Source organism: Poecilia mexicana, unplaced genomic scaffold (assembly GCF_051168715.1).
Source record: "Poecilia mexicana isolate PSO_F unplaced genomic scaffold, ASM5116871v1 scaffold_6, whole genome shotgun sequence".
Classification (NCBI taxonomy): domain Eukaryota; kingdom Metazoa; phylum Chordata; class Actinopteri; order Cyprinodontiformes; family Poeciliidae; genus Poecilia; species Poecilia mexicana.
Window position 1 is genome coordinate 22503513 of NW_028263375.1, and position 20974 is coordinate 22524486.

Sequence of the window (20974 nt, forward strand, 5' to 3'; positions counted from 1 at the left end):
AGAGCTTAGAGATTGATTGTGTTTTTGCTTCTTTTTTTTTTCGAATCAGGCTTTAGAATTTCAGATCATCATGCTCGTATTCTCATTGGACAAATTTGTGAGAAAATCTAAAAAGTTAATTATTTTCCCCCTGTTTTTGATTAATTTTGCGACTGTAATAATGGTTCATTCGTATGCAGGCTTTACCAACACCTCTGTGCCGGGTCCCGCAGACTGTCACTGCTAGAAGATACTATTGGTTCAGACAAAATTCTTCAACCACGTAGCAAAATGTCAAACCTGAATAATTTGTAATAACATTTGAACTATTTACTGTATGTACAATAATCATGTGAATAAATAAAATGACTGAATATGGGGTTAAACACTAAATACATCCACTTGTGGATAAACCTTTGCTTCGGTACCAACGTGGTACCTGTTGATTTGTCACAGCTCCACACAAATGACAAAATGTTTCCAGAGCTGACAGGAAAAATGCTCCAACAAGTCCTCGGCTGTCGAAAATCTCTGCTAAACCTGTCACATGTAGACCTGTCAAAACTTTCCTTTTCAATTTATCATTTTCTTTATTTTTCTGTCGCTGTACTGAAGGCTTCGATTAAGAGAGGACCTATGAAAGAGCTGGTTGGTTGGCGCGACGATGGGCAACATGTGGTCACTGACGACATAAATCTCACTTTCAGTCAGGCTGTAAAAACAATCTAAAATGTTAATTTTAGTTCTTTATTCAAATTATTTTTCAGATAATCATATTTTCACTTTTGTTGGAGCGGTGGGAAAAAAAATATTAATGGTAGTGCTGCAATCTAAAATATAATTCCTTTTATTTGTGCACAATATTTACATTCACTGTAACTGTGATCCAAATTTAAGAGAACTAAGAGCAATGAATTATGAAAGGTTAGAGAAACTTGTCGTTGTTCGATGTCAATTGTTGGAGCCTTAAATTGTCGTTACGTTGTTAGTTGTCAAAGCAAGAACAAAATGTCTGGAAAAGCTGAGAAACTGCAGAACAAACCAAAATGGACTGACTCAAAGCCTTAAGCTCTGTCTGTGCTGGTTTGCGCTGCATAAATCTTAATGTTGCGTCATTATTTTAAAGATATTAAGCTCTGAAAGAAAGACAGTATTTTGTTTGTGACCACTAGAGGGCGCCTGTCTCCCTCTGGTGACCATTTTCTTTCCGAAGGCCTCAGTTAAACCTTTCGGACTCACCTCGGTGTTCGCTCTCACTTCAACAGTCAGGAGCACCAAACTACAGATCTGATCAGGCAAACCTCCCTGAAGATGTAGTGACGTTCTCATAATGCACTGCTGATGGGATTTTTAAACGAAATGCGGAGGTTTCCTAATTATTCCTCACTGGAAAAAGGGATTGCTTTATTGCAATTTACAGAGTATATAAATATCTTCTCCTCAGTTTTAATTGTCTCATTTTTATCATTTGGCTTTTTCATTGTTGTTAAAATCAATATATATTGATTTATATATACATATATATGTCTGAAAAACAATCTGGCTGTTTTAGGGTTTCCTGTTTATTTTACACTATTGTAGGTCAACTGGTATTCTACTAAATGAATAAATTAAAGCTACATGCAGCATCTGTAGATTTAAAATAGCATTTTCTGACTTAGTCAAATTCAACTATTGCCAGACTGTTGCAGATTTTTTTTACAAGCTTTTGTTGAACTTAACGTAGGTTGTTTGGCTTTTCAAGCAGCCCTCCGGTGATTTTGTTTTTTGCTCTGTTATTCTGCGTTCAGCTTACCTGGATAGATGCTCCTGTCTTTAGCTCGGCGTCTGATATGTGAACCCGAGCAGCGATCTGTTTTGATCTCTCTTGAAACAGACCTGCTTCACGCGGACGCCTTTTGCACTTCAAACCCCACAATCACAGCTTCCCTTTTCTCCTCTGCAGCCCTTTATTCCTCCTCATCACCGTGAGTCTGCTTCCACCCACCGACACTTCAGAGCTGCGAGTCGCTGCCTTCGCTCGCGCTCCTTCAGGACTCTTAGCGCTGCTGTTGAAGGTGTCTGATTAAATCCAGAGTGATGTCTTGTTGTTGTGACGTTGCTCTCCACGTCTGCTGCTTGCGGAGTGGAGAAATTGAGGTCGGGAAGAAGTTGTGAAAAATGTATGAAGAGCGATGTGGATGTGTTAAAAATAATGATCTCCTCAGTTGCGTCGTTTGTTGTCTCTGACTGAACCGGCTTGTTTTTTTTTTTTTGTGAGATGAACTGACTTCAGTTGCAAATGACTCTTGAAAAGCTTTGGATTTTATTTTTCCCTAGTCGTCCTGTTTTGCTTATCTTCCTGAAATCCTCTCTGGAAAAAAAAAAAACAGTTTTACTTTTAGTGTAGCAACCTTTCTGCTTGCATTGCTTACTGCTGATTAAAAAAAATGTTTCATGCCCTCAGCAGCACCTCAGATCATCTATAATCCTGCACAGAATGTCAGGAGTACCATTATTTCCTGGGAAGGAGCAGATCAAATGGTGATCAGCAGTATTTGTTTTTGCACGCAAAGAACTTTAGCTGATATTTACAGATTTTTCAGAATATTCTTAGAAAAGGTTTCTATTTTTTCTTTTTTAACCTATTAACCATTTTTATACAGTAGCATTATGACATATCTACCATTTATATACATAAACAGGAAGACATATTCAGATAACTGATCAGACGTGAGAATACAAGGTTTAATCTGCTTCATTACAAAAATCTAAAGAAAGTAATAATAATAATCATAAAACAGAATATTTAGCTTTGTGTTTCAACCAAACAAATAAAAAACATGAGTGCACAAATTGTAATTCTGTCATGTGACTGAGTTAAACCAGATCTGTATCTGTATTCTGGAGCAGGAACATCAGGATTCAGGGAAGGCAGCAGGTTTCTAGCAGAGCTCACTGCAGCTTTGCTTTTTATGCAACATCAATCAACTGCGCTGCAACATGCTAATGTCACAGCTGCGGCAGCCAGCGTTTAGACAAGCCATCAGAGCACAATCAGCGCAGAGAACCAGCTGACTGAGAGCGTCTCCCTGCAAGCTGAAAAGGCAAAGAGGCTGCAGCAGCAGGATCAGGAGGAAAGCATCTGAATGCTGCTCCGGACAGAAGCTTCACGGTTTCTGGATTATTGCTCGACCTTTAAACCAACTTCCTTTCTTCTGGGCAAAACAGTTTGAGTTTGGACGTTTAGCTCCATTAAAGATCTGCTACACGTCTTGTTTCTAATACTACAACTTCCATAATGCTCTGCTGGTGTGCCATTCAGGATCCACAAGCTAACTTCCCATTCATTAGCGTCTCAGTGCTACTTTGCAGCTGGTGGGATAATTTTGAAGAATGGGACAAATGTGATGATGCAGAACAGGTCTGTTTGTAATTATTTAGAATAAGATTTTGTTATATTGTTTTTGTTCGAAACAAAAACAGACTTAAACATAACCACTCATTAAACGTCGCTAAGTACAGCAGGAGTTTTGAAAAATAAAGTTCTCAGTTTTGCTGCTGGGAATAATCTTAGAAAGAATTAGACCCAAATAGGAAACTATACCTTTTATTTTATTAAGGAAAATGTTCAAGAAAAATGTTGTAATGCAAGATATTGCATATTTAATTTATTGCAGAGCAGGTAAAAAGAAATGATAAAGCATTAGCATTTTTAATTGCCATTTGTGCAAAAGTTTTTTGTTTTTTTTCTTTCACAGCACTGATTTTGATTGATTTAGGCAAACATTAAACTTCTGGAATGTTCTTCTCAAAGTACCAATCTCGTTGAAAATGTTTGGACCTTTGCCTAAAAGCCTCGCCTGTGCCAGGAAATCGACCAATGTCATTAGCCTGTAATTTCTCCTGAGGGCAGAGGTCAAATATCCAGACAGAAACTTGCTGATTGCAAAGTGGTCAAAGTGCAACTTGATCAGGGACATTTAATCAGAGAGAGAGCAGAAGTATAAACCATCCAGGCATAACATTATGACCAAGTAGTTCAGATTATCTCTTCATTGTGTGACCATTTTGTTAGTTAATGTGTCGGGAAAGAGGAAAATTAAGTGAGACAAGCCCGTGTGGCTCAATTCAACAGACCAACTACAACATTGCTGAGGTAGAAAACAACGCCGGTCCTGCCTCGGTTTCATTGACATTGTGTTGGCGTCTCATCCCTGCAGGTTCACGTGGGCACCTCCCATCAGGAGCAGAGGGTGGTGGGATACCTCACCTGCACGCACCTCCACGCCATAGAAGGTACAGTAGCTGCCGCTCAGTTACTCTGCGGTGCAAATGTTTGCTCTGAATGTCTGTTACCAATGTCTGCCTTTCACGTTCAGAAATTTAGCTAAACGAGTGCGTCAAAACCCTCCGACTGCTGTTCCCATGGCGACTGCCTCACGCTGCTGAAGGCGTCACAGGCCTATTTAAAGCCTCCCGGTCAATGCCACGCTCATTTTTTTACCAAAGACAACCCCTCCGCCCCCCTTCCTCTCCTGCTATTCTGGGCTTCTCCTTCGCTTGTTGCAGGCCCAAATATAGCAGAATCAGGGCTGTTTCTAAAGACGCACCAAAGATAAACCCCCCTCTTAAGGTGAAGGGGGCTGCGATGTGAGTCAGGGAGAAAGAAGAGAGACCACAGACCTGAATTTTTTTTTTTTTTCCTGAGACGAGCAAAAGATGCAGGCGGACTGAATCTATAACTGAGCTGGAGTTAATAATTCAGGGCCTGAGTGGAGGTCTGGGGGTTTTCAGGTGGGCAGCAGCTGGTGTGTTTTCTTCTGCAACCTGTGAGCTTCTCAGATATGTACAAACCGTGGCTCACATGTGGAAACATCTAAAATCCCCCCGGGTTTCTGCTCATTTTTCTGTTTCCCACCTCCTTTTGTCAACAATACGGTAGCGTCTTTCCTTTCATTTACTTACCATGTTACCATTGTCATGGTACCTTTATTTTAATTTCTATTTGTACATCCTCCTGTTTCTCTGTTGTGAGGTGTTGATGTAACCATCTGGAGATCCATATGAGAAAATCAAGGCAGGAGTCAAATTTAGGTTATCAGGTCTCTTATTTAGGATGCAGGATGCTGGACGCAGTCTGATTTAATCAACTGAGTGAAAAACCATCATTTCAGAGACTCTTCCTTTTCCATGAAGTGTCTCAACTGGTTTGACTGGAATAAAAGGCGGCTAACGTTTGTAGCATTTGTTTTGTATTTTAGCTAAAACAAATGTTGTGCACCATGTTGAATAAAAAAAAGGGTGTGTCTGGATTTAAAAACAAACAACTATAACAGTTTCTGAAAGCTGTGTTTGTGACGCAGAAGAAAAATCTGAATCGGGACACAAGAAATGCAGCGTCGTTGTTTTAGAGTCACACTGTCAGAACTAAAATCCTTATCTGTCGTACGTACAACTAAAGAAGTAGGATTAAATTGTTTTTTTTTGTTGTTGTTGTTTGGGGGTTTTTTGGGGGGTTTTTTTGGGGTTTTTTTTGCTTCTTGATTGTTTTCTTTTGTGTTTTGTTTCTTTAAATTGACGTTCGGGCTTAAAGTAATCTTTTGACATTTTCTGACACGTAAATAAAAATGTATTATTTCCCATCAGATCCATCCTCCTTTAATGAAATAACATCCAGGGGCGTTTTTACCTTTTAGCATAACTTTGCGTCAGCCCAACGCCAGCTCATCCGCAGAGCTTTGGAGCTTTTTTTAGTTTGGCAGCTCAACATGCAGAACGTTTCCCTGAAGATGGGTTCTGGACTAAAAGTGATTGAATAAGCAGCAAAATATCTGGAATATTTTTGAAAGACCTTAAGAAAGTTTGATATGGACCGCTTTACACGGTCATTTTATTACTACTTAGGAACGGTCCGCTGTCCGTCTGTGGCCCTCTGAAGGATTTTTCTCAGCCACGGCTGTAAATTATCAACAATATAAGCTGTTCTTGCCCCCATTCTCACCGGGCTTGTTGACAATTCAACACTGACCAAAAGCTTTTCAAAACCTTAAGAAGAAAAAAGTCAATACATTTCCACTCATGAGTGCACAAGTTCTAATTCTCGCTTAAATGTTTCCTTCCCTTAAATCTTCCTGTTCAAACACATTCACAAACAAATTTACAACACACACGCCTCCACATTCCTCAGTTTCTTCCATTTTTTTTTCCCCTTGTAAATTTTGATAAAACACAAACATTTCACATGGAGCTGAGCTGCAGCCCAGAGTAATCAAAGCCAAAGCCACCTACTCACCCTCCAATATCTTGACACGTCTTTGTTTCTCACACCTTCCACTGTTCATCTGTTCCCTCGGATGCTCTCACCCTTTGCCTCCCCCTCTGCCGCTCGCCTCCTCCCTCCTCAGATTTACCGGCAGCAGTTGATAGATGCAGCAGACCTCGGTGTTAACAAACACGCTAACGGTCTCTCTAACTCCTGCGTTATGTAATAACATGAAAAAAAAAAACAAAAAAAACAACCAAAACAGATATGATAGCCTTTGGATGAGCCTGTTTTTAGCTCAGAGTGGACAAACACGCTCCGGTGGTTTTCGTTTGCAATCCAGGCGATTCGTCGGTCCGCTGCGAGCAGCTGGACCTCCTCCTCCAGTGGGGGGCCGAGTTTCGCCAATCCTCTTCCCAGTCCCCCGAAGGAGAGAAGGTGCTGGAGGACCTGGTGGCCTTCGATGTCATCCTGGGAGACCTCAACTTTGATAACTGCTCTTCAGGTAATCAGAGCCGCATCCTCTTTCCCGTCCGCCAGCACCTCCCTGGTGTCTTCCAGGTGTGCAGATGTTGATGTCGTTAACCTTCAAAGTAAAGGTCAGCAGAACTGCAACACGGAGGAGCAGTCGAGCATGATCTGATGCGTTTGTGGTTGAAACAGATTTATATTTCATTTAATGAAGTTACTGACACAGTGGGTAGAGTAGCCAGACATTTCACTCAAATAAGAGTAGAAATACTTCATCATGATAGTACTCAAGTAAAAGTAAAAACTTTGGTGCAGTAAAATAAGCTGCTAACTGTTCTAGTAGTACAACACTAAAGTGAATCAGTTCCATTCAGTGCTGGTGGCTCATATCCAACCTGTTTGAGCTTAAATGCAGTCGCCCTTTATTGCATTTTTAATGTATTTGGATCTCTTGTTCCCATTTCTTATTCATGCATTCTTCTTTAAATCCTGGTTATAATCCAACTATATGAAATTTGAATAATTACAGCCTTCTTTTCCCGGTCTGAAGATTTCTGCCAGGAGTGTATTTGTTGAGTCGGATTTATGTTTAGAAGAAAATAACAGGCAAATAATACTAAAACTCAACAAGAAATAGTTTTAAACGTAGCTGGATTTCTTATTGCACCTTATCATAAACTCTTTGAAATTAGAGCATATATCTGTGACAGAGACTCAAGATGAAGATTTCTTTTCTGTGCCAAGTAAAATGTAAAGTAAAAAAAAAAATTCCCCTTCGCTGCCATCTAGTGTTGATTGATGGTGTAAAGCTTTTTCTAAAAAGATCCGCAAAATAAATCCTATTCAAATCGATACTTTTGCATTAAGTTTTCAGTGTATTTCAAGCCGTGACTATTATTTTAACGTCCACGGTCGGTTTGTGTGCGTCTGTCCTTTTGCAGAAGACAAACTGGAGCAGCAGCACACACTTTTTTCTCAGTACAAGGACCCATGCCGCCTGGGGCCGGGGGAGGACAAACCGTGGGCTCTGGGTAAGAACGAACACATCCGCTCGAGTTCTCCTCACGCCGACGGCGATTTCAGTGTCACCCGAAGCTTATGACACGTCCACAATCCCAGGTGTTGCTGCAGCAAACGGGCTCGGAGCAGAGCGGACTGCAATCTGCATCCTCGGGCTAAATCAGGATGTGAATTAAAATACCACCAGCACAGCAGGGCTGATGCACGGGCATTAGTGACGCAAAGACGGGAGGCTTTTGGTCTGGATGTGAAGCATTATTTAGGCCAGGGGTATTTCGGGGACAGTGTGGGCAGGACAGAGTGAAAGAGCTTGTTTGGAGAAGAGCTTATTTATCTTTTTTTTGCAGCAAGCTGGAAAAATAGCGGCTCTGCGCTTCCTCTGTAGCAGCTCAGCGGGAGCAGAGAAAAGAGGAATCAATGAAGGTGACAATTACCGTGTTTCACAAAGATAATCCAAAGAAGACTTGGCGTATATAAAAACATTTGTGTTGCAGTAAGAAGCAACAGAAGAGTCGAACCTGACAGCTGCTGTGAGAGCCTGTTATCACCAGCAAGCATGAGACGGCTTTCAAAAACAACTTGACTGAAGGTGGAGGAATTAAAACTTTCACCAACATCTCTGTTTTTGGTGAAAAAAACAGAGAAATGAACAAAACAAATGAAACAAATGAACCACTGACTAGTTCATATGAAGCAAATAAATGCCAGATAAATGAGTACATATGACTCAAGGGAGTTTTTTTCGTCATACGAGGTAAATTATTGTCATAAAATAATATTTAATGACAAGATAAAAATACCAGGTAGTACATTTGGAGGACAAAATATTACCTGAAGTTGCAAAATAACTATGAGTTGAACATGTCAGCCATTTTAAGGTGTGTTTTTTTTATCACGTATTAATTTCTAATTTGACATTTTCTTTTACCTAAAAGTTTATCTGCAGTCATTATCAGTAAGATTTTTTGATCATGAGCATATAATTGTGGAGAAAAAGTTCAGTATTTGTCTCATCTACGCTTAAATCTTTCCTCAGGGCTCCTTGTTCAGTCATCAGTCTTTTCATCTCTGGTGATGTTCAGCAGTTTTCATTTCATGGTCTTAACGTCCCAGGGTCATCCTTGTGATCACAGCTTCTATTAAACATTGTAACACATATTAATTGTATGCTTATGTGACACTATTTCATCAAATGATTTTTGAATTTTGCACCAGAAATTCTCATCGTCAGTCTTGCTTGGATAACCTTCATTTTATAAGATCCTGAACATATGGCCTAGTAGTTTCAGAATACAGTCACTAAGAGTCAGTACTTTATAAAAAAACATATTTGAAGTTAACATGTCGCTATTTTTCACAATAATATCCGGTATTTATTTGTATTTCCCTGGTTTAAAGTTCCGTCTTTTTTTGTGACCCATTATGTACTTTGGGAAGGAAAACAATCCAACGAGAACAGAAAATGAGGAAGTGTGGGTGGAAACTATGTGAAAGAACGCATGTTTTCTCTGTTCCGGTGCGACGCAGAGTGTGAATGATATCCGGATTCATTAGCTCAGAGAAACTGAGGTCACGTTGACCACCGAGAAGAGAGAAACTCTTCTGCAGTCATGGAAAAAACTAAATATATCCGTGCTTCAGATCCACCTTCAGACCCAGTGACGCTCAGCAGTTTTCCGTACGTCTCTCGACTCAACCTCATTTCTTGAGGATTCCAGACTTTTCTGTCTCTGAGCTTTCCTAAGGTTTCGCAAACCAAAACTGTAAAAGTACTGGACTTTAAATTGGACCACTGGAACATTTGGATTCTTGCGTTTGGTATCATTGTCCTGCTGTTGACCCAGTTTGGACTAAGCTAACGCTAACCTGTGACATTTAACTCTAGAATAATGTGATATACAGAGACGTTGAACCCTGTGCTCCTCTTTTTGAGTCTTCACCTTTACATTGAACTCCTTATGACAGCAGGGGATAGTCAACAGATGTAAATAAGTTGGCAGAAGCCTGGTTGCAAATTGTCAGAAATTGTTCAGACAGTAAGCCGACACTACTTCTTCTTCAGATTTCAATGGAAGCTTGCATCCATTATTGTTGCACTACTGCCATCTATTGGATTGGATCCTAATATCTATACCTCAAATTCTCATGATCCCAGTATTATTAAAAAAAACAAAAAATCTTCTTTTTCCCCTCAATCCTATTTAACTGATCAACAACATTCTCAAATTTCAGTTCTCTATTAAAACCTAATTCCGTTTTAGTGGGTGCTTTCTTCTTTTATTTCCAATTTTGACTTCCAATGACTCACTTCCTGCTAAAGAGCCCCCTGGTGGTTCCACATAAAATCCGCATGGGTTCAAAGCTTATGAAAAAAGTAGCGGCGTATAGTCCGGAAAATACGGTACATATATTTTCACCACGATGGTACAAAAACCCTCCATTTCCCAAGACTGAGTAGCAGCACTTTCCCAAATGAGGTGTAAATAACTTCCACTCTGTGAAGCACAAAGTTCCCGCATGAAATCTCATTCCTCTTTATTCCAGTAATCGTAAAAAAAAATCTCCTCTTAGAGTTGCGAAAACTGCTGTCTGCACATCAAACATCCACTTCCCTTAAGAGCTCCGAGCACTTGTAAATTGACTGGACTCTCTCTTCATATGGAGCCGCTTCCATCACGTTGTTCAGCCTCATTGTGAAAAACGTCTCTGAGTGCTCGTCTCTCCTCTCACTGTCGCATCTCTCCGCTGCATGAGAGAACACTGCAGTCTGAGGATTGCGAAGGCAGATAGCGACCCCGTTGAACAGCATCCGCTCTTGAAAAGCTGTTGCTTTTATGAAAGCTATTCTGGAGATAAAGCACTGAACTTCACAGAGAGGGCCACATTGCAAAGCAAGCCTCAGATCGATAAAGAGGATGCAGAGATGGTTTAATGTTACGCTACTGGAGTGGACGAAAGTCTGCTTGGCGGTCCACAATATATATACAGTTTAAATATATATCGATATAGGTTGATCAATGAATTGCATGGGAAATTCTTTATTACCATTAAACCATTATTTTAATTGCTGTCTGGTGTTTTGCATGTTGCATTTTTATGTTTATCTTTGGTGATGAGCTCCAGGGCCTCTTTGCCGTCGTGCCGATCTTCAGTTCCCTCAACGTACTATTTCTCAAATTCAGGTTGTGTCTCAAGTTGGGTCCGTAACATTCATGTCAGTCAAAAGAAAGATGTTGGTGAAGGTTAAATATTATTTCAAACCAAAACCTGCGAGGTATATGAATCAACCAGTCACCAACAGGAACACTGAAGGAGAAAACTGCAAAACACAATTACATTTTAAATGTTTATGCACATTGAAAAGATTGAACATGGTTTTAGTAAGACTGCCACTTATACATGTCTACACTGCAGCTCTTTTTATTTTATTGGTTTCTTCTGCAGGCACTCTGCTGGATCCCAGTGGCCTTTATGACGATGACGTCAGTTCACCCGAAAGTTTACAAAAGTAAGTCTCGCGTGGGTTTAAACTTATTGCTTCAAACTTTTTTTTTTCTTCTTTTTTTTTGTCACTTTACGTTAAACATTTCGGCAGCCATTGTTGTCGCTTGTGTTAAACCACGCTATGTTTATTTTCCACTCACACAAACTCTTAATCTGGTATGACTTTTAAGTCCTGCAGTTGAGCCCGCCTCAGTTGAGTGACTCTGGTTGTTCTTACAGAGTGATGGAGAACGAAGAGGGGAGGAAGGAGTATCTGGTGTTCCCTCCCAGTAAGAACCAGTGTCCTGCCAGCGGTCAGAAGGGCCGGAAAATCCCACTGAAGGGGAATGGACGCCGGATCGACTACATCCTCTACGGCGACGAAGGCATTCAGCAGGACTGGAAACTGGTAGATGATGAAAGAGATGATGAAATGTATTCCTGTGTGTTGAAGAATCTGGATTGAACCGAGTGGAGAAATGTGGCGAATGCGCTTGTAGATCATAATTAGTTTATATCTGAAAACGCCTGCAGCTCCTTCTGTGTTGCTCTCAGCGCTCCCAGCTTTCCTTTCAATCTTATTTTGTTAATATTCTGAGAGACTGTGCTCATATCCTGCCCTATGCATTTGGTTGATAAGATTTTCTAAGATTGGCGGCAGATATAAACTCAAGACTGAATGCTGAGAGTGAATTGAAAGCATTTTTTTTTACATTTTGACTTTTCTGTCAGATAATATACAGAATATGTCAAACTAAAGGTCCTAACCGGACTGAAATTATCTACACAAGTCTCCTTTGCACTGTTTTAAAAGCCACTTTGATTTCATGTCATGCTAAATATTAAATTATCGAGATTTACGTAAACGCATGAATCTAAAAGTGCAACATTGGCAATCTAAAACTGCATCTGAAGAAATGATCAAAACAGATATGAACACCCAACTTGTTGCAAAGTCTAATTTGACTCTAAAAACTGAAAAAGATGCTAAGTTTAACCTACTCGAACAATGAGACTTATTTTCAAAAACGTATTGATTTTATACTCAAACAAATTTTAACAAAAAGACAAAATCTGAATATTGAGTCTTTTTTCTGCTTCAATTATGACTGATTCACAACAGCTACCCTTAGATGTAATATGTAAAGAGCAGAAACAGGCAGCAGTTACTTTTATTTTATTTTATTTTTTATTTTTAATCAATTTATTGAGAATATTTACACCACTGTTTATTACAATTTGTTCCAAAGAACAGTAAACTTGCTCTCAGGCTTCTGCTCGTGGTTCACTCTGGACGACACACTTATCAAACCCACAGGAGGACTTTGATTAAACCCAGCGACCCGAACAACAAAACAAAGCAACACAACCCGGAACCATACAGATATAAACAACTGAGTCTTCACTATTCTAATCTCGTCGGCTCCTAAGGCGTTCTGCCGTTGTAGTAAATGAAGCACACAGCCAGAAGAAGTCACTAAACCAAGTTTAAGAAAACCTCCCAGAACCTGATGAGAAAAAGAAGCAATTAAGACATAAGTCAGGAATTTTACACAAGACTTTTGAGTATTGGCTTCAATTTTTATGAGCATGTCTGTCAAACCTTTGGCCTTATTGTGTTAACTGTAATAATCTAATTTTACCTGTGGAGTTTCTGTTATCATTAGCAGCTGCAGTAAGTAAGAATAGAGGAAGTAATTGTTGTTGGAAAGTACCGTACGAGGCCGTTGAGTCTGATTGACTGTAGAGGTTGTTTACATGTGTTTAACCTTGTCCCTGGACTTCCAGCAAAAGAAATATGAGAAGGACATGTGAAGTAGTGGTAACAGCCTGGGGACGGCCCTGTGGTCTTAACACAACAATGGCACTGCTGACCTTGTGTCTTTTTATTTTGTCTACAGTCAGTACCTTATGATGATAGTCAAAGTCTGGAATGTAAATGGGTCACAGATCTGAGGACTTGACCTTTTTCAATCAGGTCTGTCTTCACCTCACAGTAGAGCTAGGCTCCCATCAGGGACATGGTCTCCTTTTTTCAAGATGAGAACCATAGAAACTACTTCACTAAAAACCACTCATGCTCTTGATTATGGTAATATCCTAAACAACAAAAAAAACGCAAAAGCAGCAAATACCCTAATAGACTTTACGTCCTGTAAAGGAAGATCCACTTCGATCCCCAAACAACACAAACAGCATCATTAACAAGGGGAAGTCCAGATGGGGCCCAAATCCACACCAGGATGAAGACACGGCTAAAACCCTGCATTACGATTAAAAAACATGGTAGAAATTGATTTAATATTGATTTAATTGAGATGTGCGTTTCAAAGAGTCTCCTGGAAAACAAGACTCAACAGGTTTTGCAATCAGAGCAAAGAAGCCTCATGAAAAGCAAATTATGCAAAATATTTACAATCAGATGTTAAAGGAAGGATGAAGGAAGAGCTCATTGAGGATCCATATTGTTAATTTGCAGGCATTTTCGCAGCAGTCCTGGGCGCATATTTAAACACCCTTTTCTTCGAAGCTCTTTAGCACCTTAGCTTTTCTAATAAAATAAGGTGTAAAGATACGAAGGCCTAAAATAGCATTGTAAATTAAAATGCAGCAGATTCAGTCTGTAAGTAAACCATTCAACAGAGGCATGCAGCGGACTGTGGTATGTGACGCTCTGACCTGCAATAAAACTTCATCCAGAGAATTGATGCTTTGAAAAAGGAAGTTGATATAAATCCCATCATAGTCCAGGACAGAGCAGATTGTTGCATGATGTAACACTGCTGTCAGAGAAACGTCTAATGGGAAAAAAAGTTTAAACTCAATAAAAAAAGGATCTGATACATTAGTCCCATGATAAGTCACTTTATAGCTGTTTATCTTATTTTACTGAAAGAAAATCCCCAACACTTCTGTCTAAACGAGAAGAAAAGTCTATAGCAAAAAAAAAATTTCCTGAGAGTCAATTTATTTCCCTATTTTATAAGTATATTTATATAAAAATATCAGGTAACACTTTATTTGAAGGGGGTTGAATAAGACTGACATGAAACTTTCATTAACATGACATAACACCTGTCATGACATGAAACTTTCATTAACATGACATAACACCTGTCATGAACATGAATAAGCCTTCATGAATATTTATGACTGTTGTCATAAAGCGTCATTCGGTAAATTATGACACTTTTAATACAAAGTTGACATTATTCAAAATGTCTTTGTTATGACAACTTGACATTAACCAAGAAATCATTACTGTTTAAACTTTACCTTTAATAACATAAAGTTACCTAATTTTTAAAGTGCAATCAGTAATACTTTTATAACAAATTTATATCAGTAATGATATACAATGCAGATCTCCTAAATTAAATATACACGTTTTCTGAGAATTTGATGTCTTGGTTTTCATTTGCCACAACGAACAGAAATAAACAATACCAAAAATTTTAGAGTTTCTGTTTCAAAAAGAAGATTAAATTAGACCTGTGAATCACCTTACCTTTCAGTTTCTACATGCTCTTATATCTGTGTATGCATTTACTTTTTTTTTTTTTTTTTTTTTTGTCTTAATTTTGTTGCATGAATACATTTATCCTTCTTTCGCAGGACATCGAAGAGTTCAGCTTCATCACTCAGCTGGCCGGCCTCACCGACCACCTTTCTGTGGCCATGAGACTGGCTGTGTCCACCGGGGAAGAGGAGCCTTAGATCCACCGCCTGACATTTATGTTCTTTAAATTTTACTGCCATGGAGGAGCAATTAGGAAGAAACTCGGTGAAGTTCCGAGTTTACAGATACGGAGCGGCGCGGGGGTAGGGGGTTGAAGGGACGGCAAGCGGATGAGTAAATCTGTGGAAGAGCGGTCGGGACATTTAAGAAGAAGGACGAGAGAGAAAATTCAGAAAAGGAGAGGTGTAAGCTGGGGGAATTCGTATTAGGAAGTCAGAATTTTTTTTTTTATCTTCCTGGGTAAATTACCCACAGATTCACGCTGAACACTGCGACTTTGAGACTGTTGGTTTTTCCTCCGACCCTCCCTGCTGAACTAAGCCGCGGGGGGGGTTTTGTTTCGAGTGAAGTGTTTCATGTAGCCAATGCACACACTCATTTGATCTGTTTTAGGACGTAGTTTCCAGTATAGTTCTTTTATTTTTATGACTCTACCTTCAGGAACAGCTGGACGCTCATTGTTGAGTGTACGAAAGGAAAATGAAACTGAAGTGAAGCCGCTGACCGGCCTTTACGATGACCATCTGTGACCTTGTGTTGTGCACCTTCCCTAAAAGTTACCGGTCGGTTTCGCTGTCAGTCGTTCGCCACGCTGACCCCCTCACATCATTCCCAAAACCTCAACAAGTGTCTTTTTTTCTTACAAACAAATCTTACTAAAATGAGAAAGAAAAAAAATATATATAAGAGTTTCTATAATAGACACTCCACTTTTTATAAAACTTGTAATGCCTGTTTAATATGAAATGATATGTTTCTAATTGAAGGAAGAGGTTGGATGCAATGTGATGCTTTTAGCATGTTTTTTCAGATACTATCGGTATGAATTTGAAGAGCATTTTGTAAATAAAGCTCCAGTGATGCATGAAGGTAAAACGGTTTACCGCACTGTTATAGCAGCTCGACTCACGCTGACTTGAGATTGGATGCCTCAGTGAGCGATTTACCCTGAAACACGCACTCGGATTTTCATTTTTGCATGTGCAAAACGCAGAAAGGTGTGCACAGGAACAGGAGGATCTAAACAACAATAGCACACAGCTACACTTTGTGTAAAGGAGAAGAGATTGTAGGTAACCCTAATAATAATAATCATCTTCATCATGTGACTGTCCCAAATAGATAATATCAGGATGTGTAGTTATAAACCTGTGGAGCTACTACGCTTTGAAAATGAATCGCCTTCTCCCAATTTGTCAGTTCATTAACCAGACAAAGCCGTAAACACACAAAACAGTTTTCATATAATGATTTGAAGGAATAATGAAGGAATAACGCTATTCTAAACAACCTGCATGTGAGAAAACAATTTTATCTCCAAAACCTAATAACTGGTTGTGACTCCCCTGGGTGGCAATAATCGTCTTCAAGCGTTGGAGGGAAGTGGAGAAAAAAAGTCCCTTAAATCAATGTGCAGGAGTTCGGGTCCGCTCTTCTTTACAGAATTAGTTTGATTCAGCCACATTGGGGTCATTTCTCAGATTCTCAATCAGATTAAAGACTTTGACTCTGCCAGGTTTTAGTTTTGTGAGACATCCTGGGGTTGAAAAAAACTGGACAATGATGAAGCAAGCTAGTAATCTTGAGCTTGAATGCACTGTGAGGGGGAGGGGGAAGGTGTAAGCAGCACATACACAAGCATGATTGACAGCATTAAAATCCTCCTTCTGGCTCCAATTGGTCGATTGACCGGCTGCAGTCTGTTTCCGCAAACAGCAGCATCATTGGGAGAAAGAGGAGGAGTTTGATTTTTTTTTTTTTTTTTTACCCACAGATTATCTCTGTCATGTTCTCCTGTCAGTCAGGCCATAGTGACAGTTTTAACAAATATGTAAAAAATATATATCTATTTTTACAAAAGTTACCCACTGCAGCTGTGATTAAATCTACCCAGGTTGTCTTTGTCTGATTTCAACTTTTGCCTGATGACCTTAGTGTGCCAAATAAAGCAAAACCAGGGGAAACTTGAGAGGGCAAACACCGTTTGCAGCATGGCGTGTTTTGATCATTTGTTATGAGCCCGTCCTGTTGGCACTCGGTACAGACAGGAATGCCATACAGTGATTGGTTCAAACCAAATTGCCATTACGGGAGATAAACTCGAAGCTTATTATGAAATATAACGCATTTACATTGTTTGGTTTTGAATACTGACGTGATTCACTTAAAAACACCCAGGACTTAAATACAAAATTAAAACTTTAACTACCGAATGCGATCACCGATTCATATTTTCCTTCCAGCCTGCAATATTTTCTTGTAATCTTTTTAACTTTGAGCAAATATTTTAAAGGAGGAAGTATGTCAAGTATTTTTGAATTGGTTGATTAAATATAAAAAAAATCAGTCGGATTAGTTGGCCTATTTTTCTTGTTTTGCTGTCAACCAAATTCTAAATTACTTAGAGATTAATTGGACTTAATCTTATACAATAGATATAACAGCTCATGTGTCTGCTATATGCGCAAGTCTCCTCTCCTTTTTCTTTCGCATCAGAAGACAGAAAACAGGGGTTCTGCTTCTCCGATTGTTTTAAAAGTTCTCAGGTTTCTCACAGCTACACCTCTGTATTTAAGTTACAATCGCTGTGACAGAACCACTGGGTGTCGTAACCTGGCCCTTCTCTGCCTCCTTCAGCAGCTCAACAAGGCATTGATCAGCCCTTCTGCAGTAGAAGTCATTCACTCAGGTTCACCACGGTGAAAACACACAGATGGTGCGTTAAATTGGAGCACTGCAGGAAAATGCGTTCTGGGAGGAAAATGTTCCACGTCTCACAGTTTGACCATTTCCAGAGGAAAGTTTGTTCCATCATTTAAGTCTGACCTATGAATCATTCAGGCATAAAACGGTTCAACTCAAGGGATTAACCAGTGTTTTTTTTTGTTGTTGTTTTGACACACAGCAGAGAACGTTTAACCTTGAAAACACATTTTAACGACAGATTCGTTATTCAGCAGAAAAGAGTTTTATCTGATCGTTCAGGACAGACTCTGAAGTCACGGGGTCGTAGTAGTAAATATGGACTGACGTCCAGTGTTTTTACACGGTGAATAATGTTTACAGCCATTTTTAACCATCTGTTTCTGAGTCACGTCAGGGGAGTTCGCACACAGTAAATTATTATAAACTATTAAACTGTAGACTGGCTGTAGAAACATGAGCTACTGAGCGCAGCAGTGAGACGGTGTGTGATACTGTATGAGTCAGAAAAATGCCAGGTGTCGTTTCTGTTCATTTCTGTTTTACGGTTTGAGTCCGGAGGTCACCTGGCAGCTCGGTCACGCTCCTTATGACTCACATATTGTAATTATTATCACAATTACTCTTATTTTTCATGCTAAACTGCTTGTATTTTTAATTTTCTAATTCATCACTTGTGTGATTCATTTTAAAAGAAATTTTGCTCCGATTCCCAGAATTATTTTTCTCTTCTTTTCCTTTGATGTGCCGTCATTATAAGCAAAAGTACACCTTCTTTCAGGTCGAAGGTTTAAAACATCAAAGTCCTGCTGCATATGGACCTAGAGTTATATAAATATGATAATTCGGTACACAGAACCGCTCGTTCCAACAGCAGGGCCCCCATGTCGTGCGGCTGCATCTTACATGCTCAGACATCGCTACGTTTGTCTCATCTGTCCAGAGTTCTGGAGGTTTTCTGGTCCATTCAGGTGCAAATTTGCAAATCTAAGTCGTGCTGCCACGTTAGTCTTTTTTTCCCCAATCGTCCTGCTAATATTTATCATGCTAGCTGAGGCCTGTATGATCTGAAGAACAGCAACAGTGCTTTCTCCAAGGTCATTGCTCGTCTCTTCCCACCTTTGCATCATGTGGGCTCCACAGCAGACTGCCAACATTTCTCCTCGTTTAGAGGTGCTGTATTATCACAGTGCATTTGATCAGGAGCACATGGCTGCTGGTTTATTGCTGGAATTTGTCCACTTTAAGTTGGAATTAAACAACTTAATCTTTACAAAGACCAACTCAGATTTTTATTTTTTATTTATTTATTTTTTTTGACAGGGAAGACCCACGAATTAGGAAGAGTGTCTACTTTCATTTTAACTAACACTATGTGAATCAACAACTCCCACAGTGGGAACTCTGCTGGTAAATAAAATGCTGGCTGGCTTTATCCACGACTTTCAGTTCATACTCCTTGCTTTTTGCCGTTTCTGCTTTTTATGGGGAAAATGTAATAGAGACAAACCCAAATTACCACAATGTAAAATATCAGTTTCAGAACATAATCTATATTGTTACCTTCTGTTCTTCAGATTGTTTCCATGTAAGCTTAAAAACTATTTTACAGCAGTACAGATACACAGACAGTGTGGTGGGACCATGATGTTTAGCAAGACAAGTGTTAAATTATATGTGGAAGGAAGAAGATCAAAAATTTTACATTTGTTGGTGGAGAATAAGGAAATGAAGTGATATTTTATGAGACAAGTTTCATTTCCCACTATGTGCAAATTAAATACTATTAATATGGTTCTGTTTTTGTTTCTTGGAGCGGTTTTCTTCTATGCTGGAAGCAAAACACAGTTCACCGCAAATCCACATCGCCAGCCTCGGTTCATGTCGCGCAAACTCAAGCGACGTTAACGCGAAGGATCCGCCTCCCACCTGCTAAGCTACATTTTTTTCAGTGGGCAAAAGTCGCTTGAAAATGTGCAGCAAACAATAGAGAAAACAGAAAGATCTGTAGAGCTAAAAGAGCCAGCCTGGACATCCACGTTTGGACCTAATTTAGTGTCGAGCAAGGAAGTCGTCAATTGTATTTTTTTAATTCAGGCTTTTGTGATTTTGTAGTTGTAGGTCGACAGAAATGTTATTTCCCAATTAAAGATAGAAAAATTTTTCAAAATTACAGAATAAAAGCATTTATTGTAAGATTAATCCCTTATTTTCTGAGGTTGAACTTTCACAACATTGAAAATAACACCCAGCCCAAACAATGTTGTAATAATTCACAATAACTGGTCTTTATGCTCAAATGTATATATAATTTAAAAAATATTTTAAATATAATAGCCTTAGGGCGGATTTAATTATATGAAATTGAACATATAAAGAATTATGCCACCTGTAGCCATGAATATTGGAGAACAACTAGGAAAGAAAACGTTGTCATATAGTGGTTGTTGATCAGGGATGGATTTGTAAGTCACCAGATGTACAGTTATACTTAAATCGTTTAATGACTTCTGCAGGTCGGCATGTACAACCATTTTTAATTTTTTAAATGGTTTTTCTAAACCAGGTCTGTTATCAGAATCTGAGCTTAAACTTTCCATTTATAATTAAATTACGCCGCTAAAGAATGGAGTGAAACTCTGCAGTCAGGTCTTAGGATACATTTTCCTATCCTTTCCTCCCTTATGGAGTTCAACCTCACTGACTCACATCACATAATATAAATCCCATTTCCTATTGATACTGTTGCTCACGACAATCAAGCAACTGGAATTAGCCATCCATAATCCCCGAGTAATCCGTTAAAAGCCGCGCTGGGGCAGGAATATCAAAATGTCCAAATGTATGCTGGTGACAGAAGGTGACTTGAGTTAAAGATTTAGATGTTTGTTCAACATTGGCACTTATACGATGATTTATTAACGTTTCATGTCCACAAACATGTAGATCCGGTCCTGACAGCATTCTGAGGAAACGAAGAAACTGGGATTTTTATTCAAATGTTTCCTTTTTCAAGTCAAAGTAGGACAAAGTTGCTGGAGGAGTTCAGCTCCAGGCTTGCATAGCTGCATGTACTGTAATAACGCTTCAGGCTAGTAGTCTCAGTAGAATCGATGCCTCTCTTTGCTATCCTTTTCTGGTTTGACTTTTCTATGATTTCATGTTTTTTATTGATTTTTGTCTTTTGTTGGGGATTGTTTATCTTTGGGATTGTCTGACTTGGTCTCTGTAACATGACTGAGGGGTTCAGTTGGTTTTCTCTTTCTAATCTTCATCAAACTGCTTATTTTCTGCTTTTCTAAGATAAAAAAAAAAGCAAACAAACTTTCCCTTTA

At 39.2% G+C, this 20974-nt stretch overlaps 1 protein-coding gene across 1 annotated transcript in view; it reads left to right on the top strand.

The window, feature by feature from the left end:
• Positions 1–20974, top strand: part of smpd3 (sphingomyelin phosphodiesterase 3) — a 35133-nt gene extending 14159 nt beyond the window's left edge. The window contains exons 4-9 of the mRNA XM_014969572.2: positions 4182–4257; positions 6567–6728; positions 7636–7725; positions 11159–11222; positions 11438–11606; positions 14813–20974. Coding sequence (XP_014825058.1) covers positions 4182–4257; positions 6567–6728; positions 7636–7725; positions 11159–11222; positions 11438–11606; positions 14813–14914 — 663 coding nt within the window. The 3' untranslated portion in view covers positions 14915–20974. The remainder of the gene's footprint in view (positions 1–4181; positions 4258–6566; positions 6729–7635; positions 7726–11158; positions 11223–11437; positions 11607–14812) is intronic.